The sequence below is a fragment of the Megascapheus bottae genome, chromosome 13, assembly GCF_031878675.1.
Source record: "Megascapheus bottae isolate mThoBot1 chromosome 13, mThoBot2.hap1, whole genome shotgun sequence".
Classification (NCBI taxonomy): Eukaryota; Metazoa; Chordata; class Mammalia; order Rodentia; family Geomyidae; genus Megascapheus; species Megascapheus bottae.
The window spans coordinates 31,330,833-31,349,584 of record NC_143521.1 but is presented as its reverse complement, the minus strand read 5'-3'; the positions used below and the strand labels follow the sequence as shown (position 1 = coordinate 31,349,584).

Sequence of the window (18,752 nt, the reverse complement as noted above, 5' to 3'; positions counted from 1 at the left end):
TCAAGCTGGGAGCCTGGCCTAGTGGTATAGGGCTTGCCTAACATGCATGAAGACTGGGGCTCGATTTCTTGGTGTCACATACATTAAAAAGCCAGAAGTGGTACTGTGGCTCAAGTGTTAGAGCTCTAGCCTTGACAAAGCCCAAGGACAGTGCTTAGGCCCTGAGTTCAAGCCTCATGACCAAAACAAAAACCAAAATAAAAAACAAAACAAAAAAACCCCAAACAAAGAACAATCAAACAAACAAACAAACAAAAAAACAACAACAAACCCTCCTCCCCAAACTTCAGTTGAATTTTCCTCCCTGACTCACACATTCTGGAACTTCTAGTTACTATGACTCTTAGTGTGAATATGAGAGAGAGAGAGAGAGAGAGAGAGAGAGAGAGAGAGAGAGAGAGAGAGAGAGAGATAGAGAGAGACAGAGACAGAGACAGAGACAGAGACAGAGAGACAGACAGAGACAGAGACAGAGAGACAGAGACAGAGAGACAGAGAGAGGAGAGAAATAGAAAATATGAATTGCTCATGTCTGCATGGGTACATACCTATGTTCCTAAGCATGTTAGAGGATAGGTATCTATGAGGGCAAAAGTATGCCTCAGTGAGTGAGTGTGTTAGAGACAGACAGACAAACACAGAATCTATCAGGTATCACAGTGGTTATCTGCAAGGCATTTGCTCATGTTTCTAACATGTTTCTTACATAAGTTCAGCTCTGTCATTTGGGCATCATGAATAGTGCTAAACAGGGATGTCTGGTTTCAATTACTCTGGCTCTACAGGCCTAGTCTGGAGGCTGCAGCCCCCAGTGCTCCTCTGCAAGAACGCAGCTGACAGCAGCCCTGCACGGTGCAGGCCTGAGGAGGGGCCTTCTTTCAAGTACAATGCATCTCCATCTCTAGAGATGGATGGGACCCTCTGTGCCAAGACAGGTCATCAAGCAGGTAGGGCCTGCTCCTCAAGCCAAGTAAAGGCCAGGCTCGCCTGCTAAAGACTCCCAAAGCTGAAGATGGCAAGAATCTAGATGTGAGTAGGATACCAGTGGTTCAGGCCTGTGATCCTAGATATTCAGGAGGCTGAAATCAGAGGATCGTGAATTGAAGCCAGCCTGGGCAGGAATGTCTGGTAGATGGTGGAAGGAGGGAGAGAAGAGAACACAGAGATAGAATGATACAGAAAACAAATATTGATAAGTAGAAAGTGAAATGTGACTGGGCTATTTCAAATTTTTAATTTTCATATAGAGATAATCGAATATGAATTATATTCAAATCACTATAGAAAGGAAGTATCTATCATATCTATCATGCTTATCTTGCTATTTTCCATCCATCCAATTATTTGTTCTTCAAGGCATTATTGCCAGTCCTGAGCTTGAACTCAGGTCCTGAGCACTGTCCTTGGGCTTTCTCAAGGCTAGAGCTCTACCACTTGAGCCTCAGCACCACTTCTGTTTTTTTCTATGAATGTGGTACTGAGGAATTGAACCCAGGTCTTTGTGCATGCTAGGCAAGCACTCTACCACTAGGCCCCCTCTGAGGCTTTTTTTAAATCACATGCCTTATCAGAGCCTTGCAGCCAGTCTCTACCTTGAGAATAATGTCCCCTGGTAGTAGCCGGCCATCTCTGGCAATCACTCCATCACGATAAATGTGCTGGATGATGATGTGGACCAGTGGGGTCTCATTGCCTCCTACAAGCCTAATGGAGAGGCTTTCATTGGGATCCACTCGGTTGATCTTGATACTGGTAATTTCGCCGTCTGGGATCAGGTGATACAACCTTGGAAAGACTGAAATGAACAAAGATGTATTTAAGCCACCCACAAAATGGACATTTCTAACCACTTCTCTTGCCAAAGTAAACTGTTCATGGTTTGTCATTCGTGTTTGCCATTTTCCTGCCTCAATGCCAGGGTAAGTTGCTCTGTTGGAATGCTTTTCATCCTGGGCCTAAACCGAAGTTTTCCTTCAAGGTCTACATGAAATGATCCCTTCCAATTAAACTCTCCTCTGATCCTTTTTCCCTTGCTCTCTTAAAACATACCACTTCCTCTCATGGCTTTCTCTCATGGCATTCATCCTTCCATTCTTGTCATTCACACTCATTTCTTAGGTCCCCCACTGGACTCTGGAACCTAGAATCTATCAACTGACTGGCTTTACTAAAAGGCAGCAAGCAGCCATGTTAACCTGTGTATTCTTGGTTCTAACAGTGGGACAAATGAGTTCAATTAATGTTTAAGCAACTTGGATTATATTAAACAGACTGTAGACACAGCTTGATTTCTGGCATTTCCTTGATTCTGTATATAGATCTCTGCCTGCAGGAGCCTTTGGTTGGTGTCTCCTGAGTAAACAGGAATGAATGAATGAATGAATGAATGAATGAACAAATGTCTATGGAATGAAGTGGAGTTCCACTGCATTCTTCAAGAAGGACAAAAAACCAGAACCTGTTCTTTGGCCCTTTCAAACATTCTGGAGATTTTGCTCTTAAAGGTCTGCTTTTCGGGTGTGGGGAATTGTCAGTCCTCTCCATCAGACCCTCCTGTCAATAATGGGAAGTCAAAAGATCTGATTCAGATTCAAGATTAAGCCAAATCTTAGCTGTTTATGAAAGCTGGCCCCGGTATGCCCGAGTCATTGAATCTAGGGGTGAAAGGAAATCTGAGGAGCATATAAGCTGGTATTTCCAAATTTATGTATTTTCTTTTTAGCAGCACTAGGGATTAAAGCCCTAGGGAAATGACTTGTGCTAGCTTAATTTTTTTAGATAGAGTCTTTTGCTTTGGCCCAAGGCTGACCCACAGTCATGATCCTCTTAATCCCAGATAGCCAGAACTCCAGGCTTGTTTACTATGCCAGTCCTGTATATTCTTTCCTTATTTATTACACTGGTACAAGGCCTTGAACTCAGGGTTCTATATTCTCTCTTAGCTTTTTCACTCAAGGCCAGTACCCTATCAGTTGAGCCACACCTCCACTTCCACATTTTGGCTGGTTAACTGAAGATAAGACTTTCTCAGATTTGTCTGACTGGGCTGGGTCCAAACCATGATCCTCAGATATCTTTTTGGGTATGATGACAGATGTGAGCTCCTCTCCTGTGACCAGGACCAGAGATTACTGACCGCTGTTGCAGCTCTGTAGTGATTGTCAGCCTTTTGTTTCACACTTGGGTTTGTTCAGGAACCAAAAGAGGAAGTAAATTAATTAGCTGAAGGCTGCAAAATGAGGTCACTTACAAGTCAGATCAGACCTGATAAGTCACACCATTACTGCCTGCACAGGGTGCCTAAATCTATGTGTTCACAGCCAGGTTAGGTCCACAGCAGACCTTCTGTGACTGATTAGCCACAGAACCGAATGACAGACAGGATGCTACAAAATGCTGGTACTAAGCCTAGTTGAGTCTGGTGGGCAAATGGTCCCCCAGAGCCTCCATTTGAGAGTCTGGATGTAGATGGCTTAGACATTCTGTCTACTGTAGCTTCTGACAGCTGTCTTTGTCATAGAGTCTCCTTTAGTTTTCTCATCAGTAGAGATACAACACTGGGATCCTGGTTCTATATTAACCATTCTTTGGGACTATTTTCAAAACCTGTGACCTTGAAACATTTTTCCTAAATGAATTCTAGTTTCCAGAAACAATGAAGAGAAAGATTAGTTATTTGTAAGTATGATGACGTGGTTAGCAAGGTAATTTAGTGGCAAAAGCCTGAGATACTATAAATGTGGGTTCTTAAATTCTGTTGTGATTCGATTTAATGTAAGCAACTGAGTTTGCCGAAAGGCTTCAAGTAGCTGTCTTAATCGGTCAGTTTCCAGTGTTAAAAGCATGTGAGTGATTGAGTTCAATTAGTATTTAAACTACTCTGATTGCATTAAGTAGGCCAGACCACAAGCATGTGTTGAACATGCCAGGTAACAAGGAAATGGCAATTAAAAAGAAAAATAATTTTAAACAAAAAAAGATTTGAAAATAATCACTAGAACTGCTCTCTCTTCTACCCTCCCTCCCTCCCCTCTTTCTTGCTACATCTTTCCTAATATACCTCCAGAAACCAGACTCCCAAACCCGAATTCAAGGATGATTTGACTTCATGATACAAAACAATATACCCAGTTGTACTCATAAATGTTTAGAGCCTCACCAAGGAAGCTTCAGTGACCCTAGAGAATCAAAGTAATTTTTAACCTACCAGATTTACTCTAGCCTGGAATCAATATATGGTGCACACATTGATTTCAACAATATGAATGTATACTTTTAGTTCTCATATGGAGAAGATTATTGTCTCTGTGTAGAAATGGCAGCTAGAAAGAGAATGAGAGGTCTGATTGGTGTAGGGGAAAGAATTCAGCTCTTATAAGACCAGACAGGCCAGGGAGTGAGAACACAGGCAAGTGGCTACCAATGTGAGAGCTAGAAGAAGTCTTACATCACTGCTCATGACATTTCTGAGAGTCTAACAAAAACAGTGGCTGCAGGTCTCCCTCACACCCTGAAGAGTGGAGAGCAGTAGAATCTGATGGTTAGAAGTAGTTTCTGGAGCCAGAAGACCTGAGTCAATATCCTAGCCCTACAGGTTTCAGTTGGCTGACTTTACATTAGTTACCTTATCATTTCTGGACTCAGAAATCTATATGTGTGGAATGACAAACATTATTTGGCATGGTTGTGGCATAGCATTGATGTAGAACACTACCTGTCATAGGAAGTGCTCACTTTTATTTACATATGTATGTATGTATGTATGTATGTATGTATGTATGTATGTATGTATGTATGTGTGGGTCATGGGGCTTGAACTTTGGGCCTGGGTACTGTCTCTGAGCTCTTCAACTCAAGGCTACTGACCCACCCCTGGAGCCACAGTCCATACTTCCCCTTTTCTAGTGATTAACTGGAGATAAGAGTCTCCCAGTCTTTAGTGTCCAGGCTGGCTTTGAACTGCAATCCTTAGATCTCAGCCTTCTGAGTAGCTAGGATTACAGGCGTGAGCCTGCTCACTTAAAAAAAGGTATGGTTATCATTACTTTATGGTTATAATACATAACAAAAAGAAAGGAATAAGGTTGTATTTCTTTGGTTCCATTCATATTGGGGAAAACCTACAGGATATGAGATCCAGTCTCTATCCCTGGATTCAGACAAGGGGTTGAAGGCATGGTTCAGGTGGTAGAGCACTAGCCAGTGAGGGAACATGTCAGATATTGAGTCAAATCCTGGTCCTGAACCAAGAAAAAGGGCAGGGGATTACAATATGAGATTCAAAGATCAGTAAGATCATTTGAAGCAAGCTTAGTAACCTCTCTGTGCCTCAGTTTCCTCATCTGTGTCTCTACTTCTCAGGGTTGTTGTAAGGGTTATGTAATTGTGCACAGGACACTCAGAGGCACATCTCACAGATGTAGCCGTGATAAGAACTGATTGCTTGCATATCATTTGCTATATCCCAAGCCACTAAGATGGTTTTTATTTACTAATTTTTAAGTATTATTGTTTTAACAATAATGACCAAATACGAAATTGTATACTTGCTGATTGATTCAGTTTCCAACAGGGGAATGTAATGGAACTCCTTTTGAGAACAAAGAAATTCTTAGAAATTCTTGGACATTTATTTTGACATGTAAAGTGTTTGAATCCACACTGGAACAAATTGTTCCCTTCAGCAACAGATAACAGAAAACATTCAATGCTTTACTTGGCTACTGGCATTATTTTATCTCCTAAGTTTTGATGAGAAATCCCTGCATACGTATCTCCAGGAAAGACAACGGGCTCTTGGAAAGTAGGGATGATTTCCCCCCCTCCATTTATTTATTTGTTTTCTTTCTTGCTTGCTTGTTTAGGGTGTGCGTGTGTGTGTGTGTGTGTGTGTGTGTGTGTGTGTGTGTGTGTGTGTGTGTGTGTGTTGAGGCAGGGTCTCACTGTGTAACAGTTTAGGATACATGGAACTTACATACCTCAGGCTGGCCTCAAACTCAAAACCCTCCTACTCAGTAGACCCCTTCCCCACCACCTCCATCTGTGAGATTACATGATGCCCCACCATGACCAGCACATAGTAGTCTTCATATGTCTCCTCATTATTGTCATTCATTAAGCTAGCACATAAAGGTAAGCAATCCAACACCTTTCCCCCCAATGTAACAGAGAACACTAGCTTTTCCCTTTAATCACATGACAAAAAAGCTGGTCTGGGTAATACACACACACACACACACACACACACACACACACACACACACACATAATATTTCTGGGAAGTTAGAGATGACAGAAGGTGCTTGGTGGTCAGCCTTTTACCACCCTTGACGTCTCAGTGAAAGCCCATCTATGTCCACCCTTGTGGGGTTCACTCACCTTCAGGAGCAGTGGTATTTGCAGCATTTTCCCTGCCCTGGTCAGTGTGGTTGGCAACAGCACTTCCACTCTTTGTCCTTCGCAGAACACTCAGAGCTCGATTAATCTTTTTAAAAGACCTGCTTCTGATTGTGGATCGCTCAAAGGGCCGTGCTAAGCAGGAGGGAGACAAGAGAAGGTATTTATTGGTTAACAGAGACAGTCTTTTAGCTGGATATGGTGGCACAGAAGCCAGAAATCCCAGTCTGGGCTATGTATCAACATCCTGCCTAGAAAGGAGGGAGAAAAGAGGAGAGGGGAAGGAAAGGAAGGAGAAGAAAGGGGAAAGGAGAAGACAGAATGTTAATGTATACTCATAAATTATATGCAAGAAAATCTTAAACATAATTCATTTGAGGTGATAGGATTACAGAATTTACCCACCTGTATTTTTATAAAGTAAAAGATGTATGTTTTTGACAAATCTGGGCTTTTCTTTTTTTCTCTCTTGGACTTGTGAATGCCACAGCACTTTTGTTGAGCAGGCAAGGGACTGACACTGTGGGAGTGATAAATCTTCAAGCCTCCCTTCAACTGCTTTCACCAAGTCAGATTACATAGTTCAAACCACTTGAGGTACTGGTGGTTTCACATCACTTTACAGAATTGAACAGTGAGTGGCTGCCAAAACTACCAGAACCATTTCCCCTTACAAAAATATTTCTAGAACTTTCCACAGTGACTATTCCACAGAGGGCAATCTCAAGGAAGGACCAGAGTCCATTCCGGGACAACCCAACCCTTTGACTCACCCCTAGTTCGGTTACTCCGGCCAGAGTCCGAGGGGCTGGCTGCTGGCTGACCATCCTCAGCTGTGGACACGTAGGCAGGGTTGTCCAGGCCAGGCTCATTGGTCATTAAGGAGATGGCGGCAGCTGCAGATACCTCTGGGGAGAGCGTGGTGGCGGTGAGGCTGGCACAGCCATCAGGGCAACCATCTTGTGAACGCCTCTTTCTGTCTTTGGTCAGGCCATAGTGGGAAGCTCCTTTACAGCTGCACAAACCCAGAGAGGGTTAGAAAGGCTGTGGCCTTGCTTGTATTTTTCCACCAGACCCTTCAAGCACGCAGCCTGCACCAAATGTCCCTCATTTTCACACACACACTTGACAAAATGTAATGATTTGAGAAAATAAGGTTGGTTGGTTGGTTTGGTGCTGGTCTTGGGTACATAGAGCCTGGGTACCGTCCCTGAGCTTTTTAGTGCTCACAGCGAGTACTCAATCACTTCAGCTACTAGCGCCGCTTCTGGCTTTTTAGTAGTTAATTGGAGATAAGAATCTCATAGACTTTCCTACCCAATGCTTACTTGGAACTGTGATCCTCAGATCTCAAACTCCTGAGTACCTAGGCATGAAGCACTGATGCCCAGCAAGAAAGCACTTCTAAAGAGATCACAATTGCATCCCCCTAACACAATTTCCACACTGGCCGCTGGACTACAAATGTAAGAGAGTTGTAGTGTCCCCTAACTAAGCTTGAGGCTAGGCTGTCATCTCTAACTGTTGAAATGTGGACATTTCTTCTTTGGGATCCTGATTTTGACCATGAAATGAGTCTTCAGCACACTCTTACATCTTCCTTTTGGGTTAGCTCACTTAACACTGAACATAAGTATGAAGCTTCTTCCAGATTCCACATTTAACTTTCTATGGAATCAGAAAGTCACCACAAAGTCACAGAGGTTACTCAGCAGCACTGTTCCCTAGGTGAGCATGCTACAACTAGGCCACACTCATGTATCTGGACTTGAACTTGGTATTCTCTTGCCTTAGCCTCTTGAGTGCTAGGATTATAAATGTGTTTCATTATGCCTAGCTATGACTGAACAATTTGAAATTAACCTTTGATAACTTCTTTGGAGTGATATCTCTTTTTTTTTTTTTTTTTGCCAGACCTCAGCTTCAGCTCAGGGCCTGAGCACTGTCCTTGGACTTTCTCAAGGCTAGAGCTCTACCACTTGAGCCTCAGCACCACTTCCAGCTTTTTTCTATGTATGTGGTACCGAGGAATTGAACCCGGGTCTTTGGGCATGCAAGACAAGCACTCTACCACAAGGCCAAACTCCCGGCGCCTCATTTTTTTTTTTAATAAAGGAAATGTAACCAAATGTTGGTAACATTTGGTAACAAGAATGTTACTGCCCTTGAAATCACAGCACTAGCAGAATGTATATTCTCATTGTCTGGCTTAGCACCCTTGCCTTAAAATTTACTGAGCTAGGGCATCTTGTGCAATTATTTTACCTTGATTAAGCCATATAATCAGCCCATACTTTGTATAAAGTTTGAATTTAAGTTTTGCCTTGAGTTCAGTACTTTGCTGCATAGATAGTAAATGCTCAGTAAATGGTATCTATCCCCATAATTCACCTCAGATATTCTTTAGAGGTCTGAAATCAAAGTTTATATGACTGATCAGGCTGAACATTTTTATTGCCAAGTGACAGTCATGGCACAGGTGCTTTTTATCCCTGAACCACAGGTTTGTCTTGGCACTCATACTATGTAAGATCCATCCTGTCACTGAGTTTAATTATCATTTAAATAAGCATCTTAGAAAATATTATGTCATAAAAAATATTATATCATGACTTAGCACTGAAATAAAAAGTTACTGTATAAATAGAAAGTCTTAACGGTCCAAGTGGCTCATGCCTGTAATCCTACTACTTAGGAGGCTGAGATGTAAGGATCAAAGTTCAAAGCCAGCCGGGGCACAAAAGAACCTGGGACTCTTATCTCCAATTAATCTCCATCAAATGAGAAGTAGGGCTTGGCTCAAGGATAAGGTAGTAGTCTTGAGCTGAAGAGCTCAGGGACAGTGCCCAGGCCCAAAGTTCAAACCCCACAAAAAAAAAGTACAGAGTTGCCTTTAAAGTATTTTTGGATCACTAAATGGATAGCACACTTGAAAGTTCCAATATGATATTGTTTGTAATCAATGATGGGGTGTGAATGTTGGGGAATCGTTTGTTTTGTGACTACAACTTAGGCTGGTCTTGAACTTGCTATGTAGCCCAGGCTGACTTTAAACTCACAAACATCTTGGCTTAGCCTCCCTATTGTTGTGTTTCGGGAGGTGTGCCACCATTCTTGGCTGAAATATAGTTTTAATAATATTAGAAAGGTGTTGGGAGCCAGAGTGGAATCAAACTGTACCTTGACTTGCATCAGATGATGGCTATATTGTCTTATTGCTTTCTGGCCCTATTCTATGTAAATGACCTGAGAATTAACATATGAATGTAACACCTGGAGGTTCCCTGGGAGAGGAGGAGGGAAGAAGGGGGAGGGGAAAATAAACGCGGTAGTCTCGGCAGTCTTTGCCTGGACTGCGGACATCCCGGACCCGGTGTGTCTGTCTCTCTTCTTTTTCTTCCTAGTCCTTGTCCCCTATTTCAGGAACCCCAATCTGCGAACCCTGGTTTGCTGCCGGTTGGCCCCGGCAGAAAGGGACCATGATTATACAAGATTTCACCCCCTTTTAGGTGAGAAAAAGTGTACAAGCCAGCTTACACTGCTGATGCTGCCACACTAGGGGACCCCAAGTCCCCTCACATGAATTGGTGAACTTTCTCTACTCCAGTCAGCAACTTTGGCTGGGAATTTTTCTCCTAAAAATTAGTAAGGAAAAAAAAAGATTGATATGGGAAATCCAAACACTGGAAGAGATACTGTGTGATGGAAAAACAGAGGCCAGTGTGCATTCAAGCAGCTCCAAGTCATTAAAAAAAAAATACGGGAGTGGAATAGTTCTGTGCAGGCCTTGGTCAGCAATGCATGGGAAGGAAGTTCCTCGACTCCTTAGCTGTTCTGGAAACAGTCTTTTTGGATGGCATCAGTGCCCATGATCATGTGCTCTGTCAGAGCAGGAAATAAATTTTCCAGTTGGACAACTAGCAAAGGCACAGCCATTACTTTCTTGGGGCATCACAGCAGAGCCCAGTGAGAAAACATCATCTTATTCTGCTGCCTCAGCACGGAAGAGGGAAAAGTATTTTTAAATGATTTGAATCCCCAAAGTATACCATTAACAAATCCCTGCTGTTTGATATTCTTGGGGTTCTAAAGAGGGGTGTGTGTGTGTGTGTGTGTGTGTGTGTGTGTGTGTGTGTGTATAAACTTTATAATATGGGTAAGTAGCCTTGTTTTTGTCCCTGTATCCTAGCTCGCATTACCAACTCTGGGGAGAATACATCAAGATGAAAACATTCAGACTCAAAAGCTTTGTATAAAAATAAATTCAGGGTCAGTCAGTGGCTCATCATGGGTATCACCACTTTGCCTAGCCTCTTGGCTTCACTTTAATCTGAAGCATAGAGTGATGGATGAGGGTAGTGGCTTGTACTTACTAATTATGTCTTTCATAGTCACTAAACTGGGGCCTCTTGATTTACAAGAACAAAAAAGGGAAGGAGTGGGGAAGAGCTGATTAGCTTGGCTAGCACAGGGGCATACGGTGAACCCTGGGCTGTGTTCAAAGCAAGCAGGATTTACGCTCCTTCTCGGCTTCCCTGAACACTAAGTATTCTCAGGTGGTGGCGGCCATGAACTTGAGGGATGAATTTCAAGGAACATAGAAAATCATTTTTCAACTAAACCACAAACTTTGGATGTGCCATCTGTTCAAATAAGCAACTCGGGGGTGGGGTGGGAGAATCACTGTTCTTGGTAATGTTGAAGTGAAATAACCGAAGTGTTCTATCAAAGCAAGCAGAAGAAAATCAGTCTCTATATAAATACTGACACTGGGGGTGCTAAATATTTTTTGGGGGGAAGAAAAGGAGAGGAAGGACATGATAAGAGAAGATTCCCCCTCCTATCAGGTTCCGGAGTCTGCGATGGGAGTTGCTAGCTGCTGGAAGTTGGAGACTAGGTGTGGGTTGGACCTTGGGCCTTATTCCCAGAGGTCCTGATGGGGTGAGCCCCACAGAGTGCAGCTGATTGGGCAACATGAGTTGTTGGTGAACTTCCCACTATCTACAAGAAAGCTAGCACCCTCCTGCTCACTGTCTGGTCAAGTATACAACCTTCCTTATACCCAGTCACCTCACATGCTCTCTCTCTCCATACTCTACCCTATCAGGTAAACAGTGGACTCAGCTCCTCAGCTTTCAGTTCATTAATTACCCAGTGGGATCACTCGTTAAACTCAGACTTTAAACTCAAAAGTCAGTTTTTGTTTTATTTATTTATTTATTTTTTTGCCAGTTCTGGGGCTTGGACTCAGGGCCTGAGCACTGTCCTTGGGCTTTCCTCAAGGCCAGTGTTCTACCACTTGAGCCACAGCACCACTTCCTGCTTTTTTTCAGTGTATCCGGTACCAAGGAATTGAACCCAGAGCATCATGCATGCTAGGTAAGCACTCTAACACTGGGCCAAACTCCCAGCCCCAAGGCAAGTGGGAAAGGGTAGGGGTGGGATGGAAGGATCCAGGTGAATGGTGTGGTATGGATGACAGAGATTCTCTGTTGCCTGAAGAAAAGCCATTCCAGTACTTAGCAAGTACTTTGGATGCTAAAATTATTTTTAATGTGAAATCTCCTGATTTTTAAATGTTGGCAACAGATTCAGAATGTAAAAAAGAACATTGTGTGGTCCAAACAAAATACATCTGCAGGACAGATGTATCTTAAGGGACTGTGCTTTTCAATTTCTGGTAATAAGAAAACTGCCTGTGTGAGTAGGTTGGACCCAATTCTCTCTTCCCTTGCCCCATGCCCAAGAAGCAATACTATCTTCCTGTGGCCCTGGCTCCATCTCCTTTCCCTACCACCCTTCTTGAGTGAGGTGTTCAGGTGACGTGGCCCCTACATGGTTTGTTGCTTCACTTTCTATGGACCTTTGATTAATTCGCCTTTTTAAATGACATTTATAGCTGCATCTTCTCTGAGACATTCTACCTCCTCTTGCCAGCTTATTTTATTTCTCTGTACAATGCAAATTCTCAAAGGCAGGGATTTGAATTCTATTGAATTATAGCATGCCTAAAACAACAGCTGGAATGTGGGGTGTTCAAAAATAACTTTTTGAGTAAAAAAACCCTACTTCTACTAATAAAAGAGTTGATTCAGCAAAACTGTAGGCGTGGTTCAAGTAGTAAAGTGCCAACTGAGAATAAAAGAGCTGAGCAAGCTTAAGTAGTGGCATAATCAATAGGTAAATAAATATTAATAATGCAATTGTTGTCAAAGAATAAGACTAGTACAAATATCTGATCCTTTAGGAATTCTTCATGTTAATAAAGTATATCTATGTCTATATAAATATGTAAAATATATAATAAACAATACATTTATAATACATTGATATATTTATATAATACATGTATTATGTATATGATATATATTCTAGAATATATACTCATAGAATATATATTTATATACAATATATTATATTTTCTAGAATAAAAAAATATATATTATAGAATATTTAATTATATGTTACATTTATAATATATTAATAATATAAGTATATATATTACCTGTCCTGGGGCTTGAACTCAAGGTCTGAGCACTGTCCTTGGGCTTTCTTCAAGTCTAGTACTCTACCACTTGAGCCTCAGCACCATTTCTGGCTTTTTCTATGTATGTGGTACTGAGAAATTGAACCTGTGTCTTCGTGCATGCTAGGCAAGCACTCTACCATTAGGCTAAACTCCTGGCCAATAAAGTATATTTCTAAAGGAAGAGTCAACTCAGATTCCTAGACTGTGGAATGAAGTGCTCCAAAATCTAGGTCTTTTGAGCACTTTTTAAATATGATGCCCCTGTGGACCATTTCATACCTGACTTCAAGGTATGGGGGCAGTACGATACAGGTGTACCAAAAATACTGAATGAAGTTATCCTCAGGAGGTATGTCATGGATGTGCATGAAAGAAATGAATTTCACATTTACATAAAGATCCCATCTCCAAGATACCTCTAATACCTCTATCTATATCCATATCTATATCTGTTTCCAAAACATTAAAATCTGAAATATTTTTTTTGCCAGTCCTGGGCCTTAAACTTAGGGCCTGAGCACTGTTCTTGGGATTTTCCTCAAGGCTAGAGCTCTACCACTTGAGCCACAGCACCACTCTGGCTTTTTCTTTGTATGTGGTATCGAGCAATTGAACCCAGGTCTTTGTGCATGCTAGGCAAGCCCTCTACCACTAGGCCAAACTCCCAGCCCCAAATCTGAAATCTTAAGTACTTCTGGGCCCAGGCGTTTCTTAGAAGGGATCGTCCATTTATACCTTAGTTGGCTAGCTATAGCAGATGACTCAGGCAGATCGTGGCTTCCACATGCTGTCCTCATGGCACTGTACTGAGCTGTCTGCACCTTGTCATCTCACTATTGATCCCTCCTGCCAAGTGTCCTGAACCACAAGGAAGGTACAAGAAGTAGTTACACTTAACACGCCTTGAGATGCTGACCTTCACAATTAAGGCGAACACAATTTTTGAAAAGCATTTAACTGGGAGACACTATTGGAAAATCTGAATCCCTCAACAACATATTGGGTGAATTTAAGACTATCATAATACATAGACTGCAGTCCTGTCCATAGTCCCACAACTAAGCCAACAGAACTGAACACCTGTACCCTCTTTCTCAGACTAAGATGTCTTCCTGCCTCATCATGGAGCGTGGGAAGAGCTGGCTCATGGGTTCACATGCTTTTCATGGCCAATGGTGAAGACTCTCCAGCTGGGCCTCCTTCCATTGGTTTGCCCTGGGCAATGCTGGGGCTGTGAGTAAACATTTATTGAACTAAGTACCAGTCACCATTTAGAATTCTGATTATTGAAATGGACAAGTTGGGAGTTACGGGATATACCTACACAGCCCCCTAAAAGATTGTTACTTATGGTGGGCTGTGATACTAGTGTAAATTTCCTTTTCCTTCAGCAAGCTCCTCATTTTCCTCTTCAGTTACACTGACTCCAGGTCTGAGGGGGGTAGGATTCCCCCCCACCCCCTCAATGGATCTCTTTTTTTCATATACTTCCTCAACAACTTTGATAGACTTTTGTTCTGTTTGGGTTTCGAAACTGCAAAGTCCCCAACAGTGCCCGTGGAGCTGAAGCAAACATTGCAAGTCTGATACTGAGACAAAAGAGGGTAGAATGGAACTGAGGGAATGAAATTGAAAGTAGAGCTTCCAAGTCATTTCTTCACAGAATCACCCTATCATCCAGCAGCCACCTATTCCAACTACCAGCAATTCATACCTTGGAATTTTTTTTGTATAAATTAACACCATTCCTGTGGGGAAATCCCATCATGCCTCCACTTTTCTAATGAACAGACTATACAAATGCACTAATGTTCTCAGGGTCACTCAGCAAGGAAGTGGAAGGGCTGGGTTTTGAATCTGAGGAATGCAGAATTTTAATTGAGGCGAGCACCTTACAGCTATGGTTGATGGTTGAGGGGGGCGGTGACTGCTGGACAGGAGACAGGGCAAACACAAGGAAAAGCAGAAGCAGATTATCTATAATTATTTTGTCTTGGTTGGTTGTGGGACTTGAACTCTGGGTCTGGGCACTGTCTCTGAGCTTACTACTGCCCTACCTGTTGAGCCACAATGCCACTTCAGATTTTTCTGGTGGTTAATTGAAAATAAAGAGTCTCACAGATTTTCATGCCCGAGCTGGCTTTGAACCGCGATCCTCAGATCTCAGCCTCCTGAGTATCTAGGATTATAGGGCCATTATACATGAACCACCACGCCTGGCTGTAATTTTTATTATTTTACTACTGACAGAGTTTACTGCCAGCTACTGAGAGGCTGCTATGAGGAATAGGAGCAGTCTGAGCTCACAAGCATGGCCTGTTCTAATCGAATTGACATCTTTGGGCCAAGAGTTGACAGGCACAGGCCTCTGCTTCTGTGCTGTCATCAGGGCCATTTGTCAGTTGAGCATGCTTGCTGGGCTTCCATGCCCTGGAGCTAGCTCTCATTACAGCTATTCTTTTGCTCTTGAAAATGTCCTAATTATCTCTATGAACAAGTATGGCCCTAGCATCCTACAGACAGAAGCTCAGAGGGATGCTAGTTAGGTATGTAGGTATCTTTGGGTGGTTTTATTTTATTTCCACCTCTAGAGGGAGCCAAATAGCACAGACATCCATATACCCTTATGCACAGAAGAATGCACCTATACACTCATTTCCATATAGTATTCATGGTGGCAAACTCTCGTTATCAGGATAGAAGTCGTATATCTACATCCTATATTTGCTAGTATGCATTGTCTCCTGTTCATTGTGATGTTCAGGACAGTAGCCATTTGAGGTTAAATCCTGCCATGGCTTCATTTTATAGATGCAGAATGAGGCTCAAAGAAGCTGGTCAACCCAAGATGACATAACATTAAAACCACAGCTGAAAATCAAATGCAGCTCTGCCCAGGATTTTGATAATGATTTAAATTCTCTGTCATCTTAGACTAAACACCAACAATTGCCCACATAATCCTTAATGCTAGTCAGGAAGTTTTGATCACTTTACACATTTGATCCTCAGAATCAGATGAGGCAGGAGTATTTACTCCACCTTGCAGATGTGAAGGTTAACTTGTCCAGGAGCACAATGTTAGCACCTAGAGGATCTAGGGTGACTAACAGTTTCAGATTACTCGGGCTGACACCCCTGGAACCACACCTCCATTTCCAGCTTTTTGGTGTTAATTGGAAAAACATTTCTCAGACTTGGCTTCCCAAGATCTCAGCCTCTTGTGTAGCTACGTTTAAGGTATGAGCCATCAGCACCTGGCTAGGATTTTCAGTGCTAAGACAAATCAGTTCCAGGCACACCAAATGAACTTGTGACACTATTAATGACACAGACTGAGTGATTCCTAAAAGGATCCTCTTACCCAGCCACTGTATTCCATCGTCTTCCCTCTCCTTTTGTATTTGTATCTCTTCAGATACAGGATTTGAAAGCTGTTGTTTGGGGCCTTTCCCTGGTTTCATTTGGCTGTGGGCTCACTCCTAGGGTGCCCTGTTAAGTGGGGACTCTGAATGACATCTCCACACTGTGTAAGCATAGCCCTCCTTTAACAGCCTTCTGGCAGGTCTAAATCTGCATCGTTGTAGATGTAATTCCAGGGCTTCAGAACAAGAAGGAGTAACCCACTGTTTAGTTTAGAACAAGCAGTGGTGATAGCCAGGAGGGACCACTCCCTGGGGTGATGCCTGAGGATTTGAAAGCCTGAACCAGATGTGAAGTTGACAGAGCTTGGTGGGGAATGGGAGAGACCTGAGCCCAGACCAAGCCCATTCTTTCCAGACATCACAATAGTTCATCCATTCTGGGACTCTGGCATCTTTGAGATCATTGAGTTGTCTTCCTGGACATTTTGGGAGAAGGGAACAGAGGATTCCCGACTACAGATGACTTGAGTGTTTACTTGAGTGTATTTATGGTGTGTGTGTGTGTGTGTGTGTGTGTGTGTGTGTGTGTGTGTGTGTGTGTAGCCAGCTTCTTTTTTTTGGTTAATTTTGGTCCCTATAATTCTTGGCTTCATTTAGAATTACTTTCCAAATATTTGGGAGTAAGCCAGGCACTGGAAGCTCATGCCTGTAAAACTAGTGACTCCGGAGGCTGAGATCTGAGGAGCAAGGTTTGAAGCTATCCCCAACAAGAACATCTATAAGACTCTTATCTCTAACTGACCACCAAGAAGCTGAAAATCTAGCTGTGGCTCAAGTGGCAGAGCACTGGCCTTGAGTGCAAAAGTTAAGTGACCATGCCCATGCTGTGAGCTCAAGCACTGGGAATGGGCACCCAAAACAAAACAAAACATTTTAAAGGGGAACTGAGCTATGGTTCATCCATGTGTTCCACTTCAGGATTCATTGGGAAGGGTTTGTAGGGGAGCTAGACTTTGTGCCCTGGGGAAGATTTCCACACACCAGAATGGGAGATTTCTAATCATCTTTTTTTTTTTTCTCTTGGGTCATGATGCTTGAACTCTGGCCTGGGTACTATCCCTGAGCTCTCCATCTTAAGGCTACCATCCTGCCTTTGAGCCACAGGCTCACTTTCCATTTTCTTATGATTAATTGGAGATCAGAGTCTCTCAGCTTTGGCTTTGTATTGCCTGGGCTGGCTTTGAACCATGATCCTCAGATATCAGCCTCCTGAGTAGCTAGGATCACAGGTGTGAGCCACTGAGCCAGCTCAGGATTTCTAATCATGTTTGAATACAGCATAGGGACCAGCCAGGAGTATTTTGTTTTTTGGCCCTTGTGTTTCTAAAGTCCACACAGTTCAGGGACTGTGTAGTGTGGGGATGGAGAGGTGGCATAGTGCTCTTCAGAATGGCTTCCATCTCACGCCTGAGGTCACCATGAAATGCTAGTCTCCCTCCAAGTCCTTCATGGTCTGGGCATCACAGACCACAGGACCCTCAGGTGCTGAGAAAGAGATTACTGCGCTGACAAAGGTGTCACACAGAGATATTTGATTCCTTTAGGCCAAACCCTTTTGCAAAAACCAAACAAAAGAGCCGGGAGTGGTGGCTCACAACTGTAATCCTAGCTACTCAGGAGTCTGAGATCTGAGGAAGTTCCCCAGGGGAAGCATTCCCCCAGTAACCCAAGAACTTCTTAGCATACAAATTCCTCCTAGAAGTCATCTCTTGAAAGTTCTACCATTTCTCCACAGCATCCCAAGTCTTGAATACCTGGGCCTTTGGTGGGACATTCAGCACTCCAACAGTAGCAGTGTATTTGGGACAGGAAGGAAAAATAATACTATGTAGGTGCATATGATTATATAATCAGAACATTCTCACAGATTCCCCTTCTTTTCTCACGACTCAGTTGAGAGGGTCAAAGTTGTTTTTTTTCATATATTTGTTATTGTAATTAATAGAAGGGTTACATTATATTCACCATAGAAGGTGCATTACTTCATAAATACTGATACCCTTTCCCATGTCATGGTCCCCATTTCCCTCCCCCCTTCCCCCCACACAACTTGATTTCCCCCCTTTCCTCTCCCATTTCAAATAACCAACTAAGCATATATAAAATATATCAGATAACAAGGTGAAATACTGTAACAGTATGAGATAACCAAGGGACAGCAAAAGAGATGAGAGATAACATTAAGGACAACAATCACTCATTATATGGCTTTTGCTTCTTTATCCTGGAGGTCCTTACATTTAGTGTCATACTGTATGGTCTTGCATCTCTAGATTTTGTTCTATTGTAAATCTCTGCTAGGAGAGCCCAAGATTTCTACTGATTATGACAAATGAGGGAAACCATTGAGCCTAAGTTCCTTTGAGGCTGGCTTACTTCACTTAATATGATTTTTTCTAAGT

At 42.6% G+C, this 18,752-nt stretch overlaps 1 protein-coding gene across 2 annotated transcripts in view; it reads right to left on the bottom strand.

Annotated features, from left to right (window-relative positions):
- The window catches only part of Lnx1 (ligand of numb-protein X 1), an 89,021-nt gene that overhangs the window by 28,148 nt on the left and 42,121 nt on the right, over nt 1–18,752 (bottom strand). For both annotated transcript variants that reach the window (XM_090343604.1, XM_090343605.1), the window contains exons 2-4: nt 7,170–7,411; nt 6,379–6,531; nt 1,593–1,795 (exon numbers count right to left, since the gene is read on the bottom strand). In XM_090343604.1, coding sequence (XP_090199730.1) covers nt 1,593–1,795; nt 6,379–6,531; nt 7,170–7,411 — 598 coding nt within the window. The remainder of the gene's footprint in view (nt 1–1,592; nt 1,796–6,378; nt 6,532–7,169; nt 7,412–18,752) is intronic.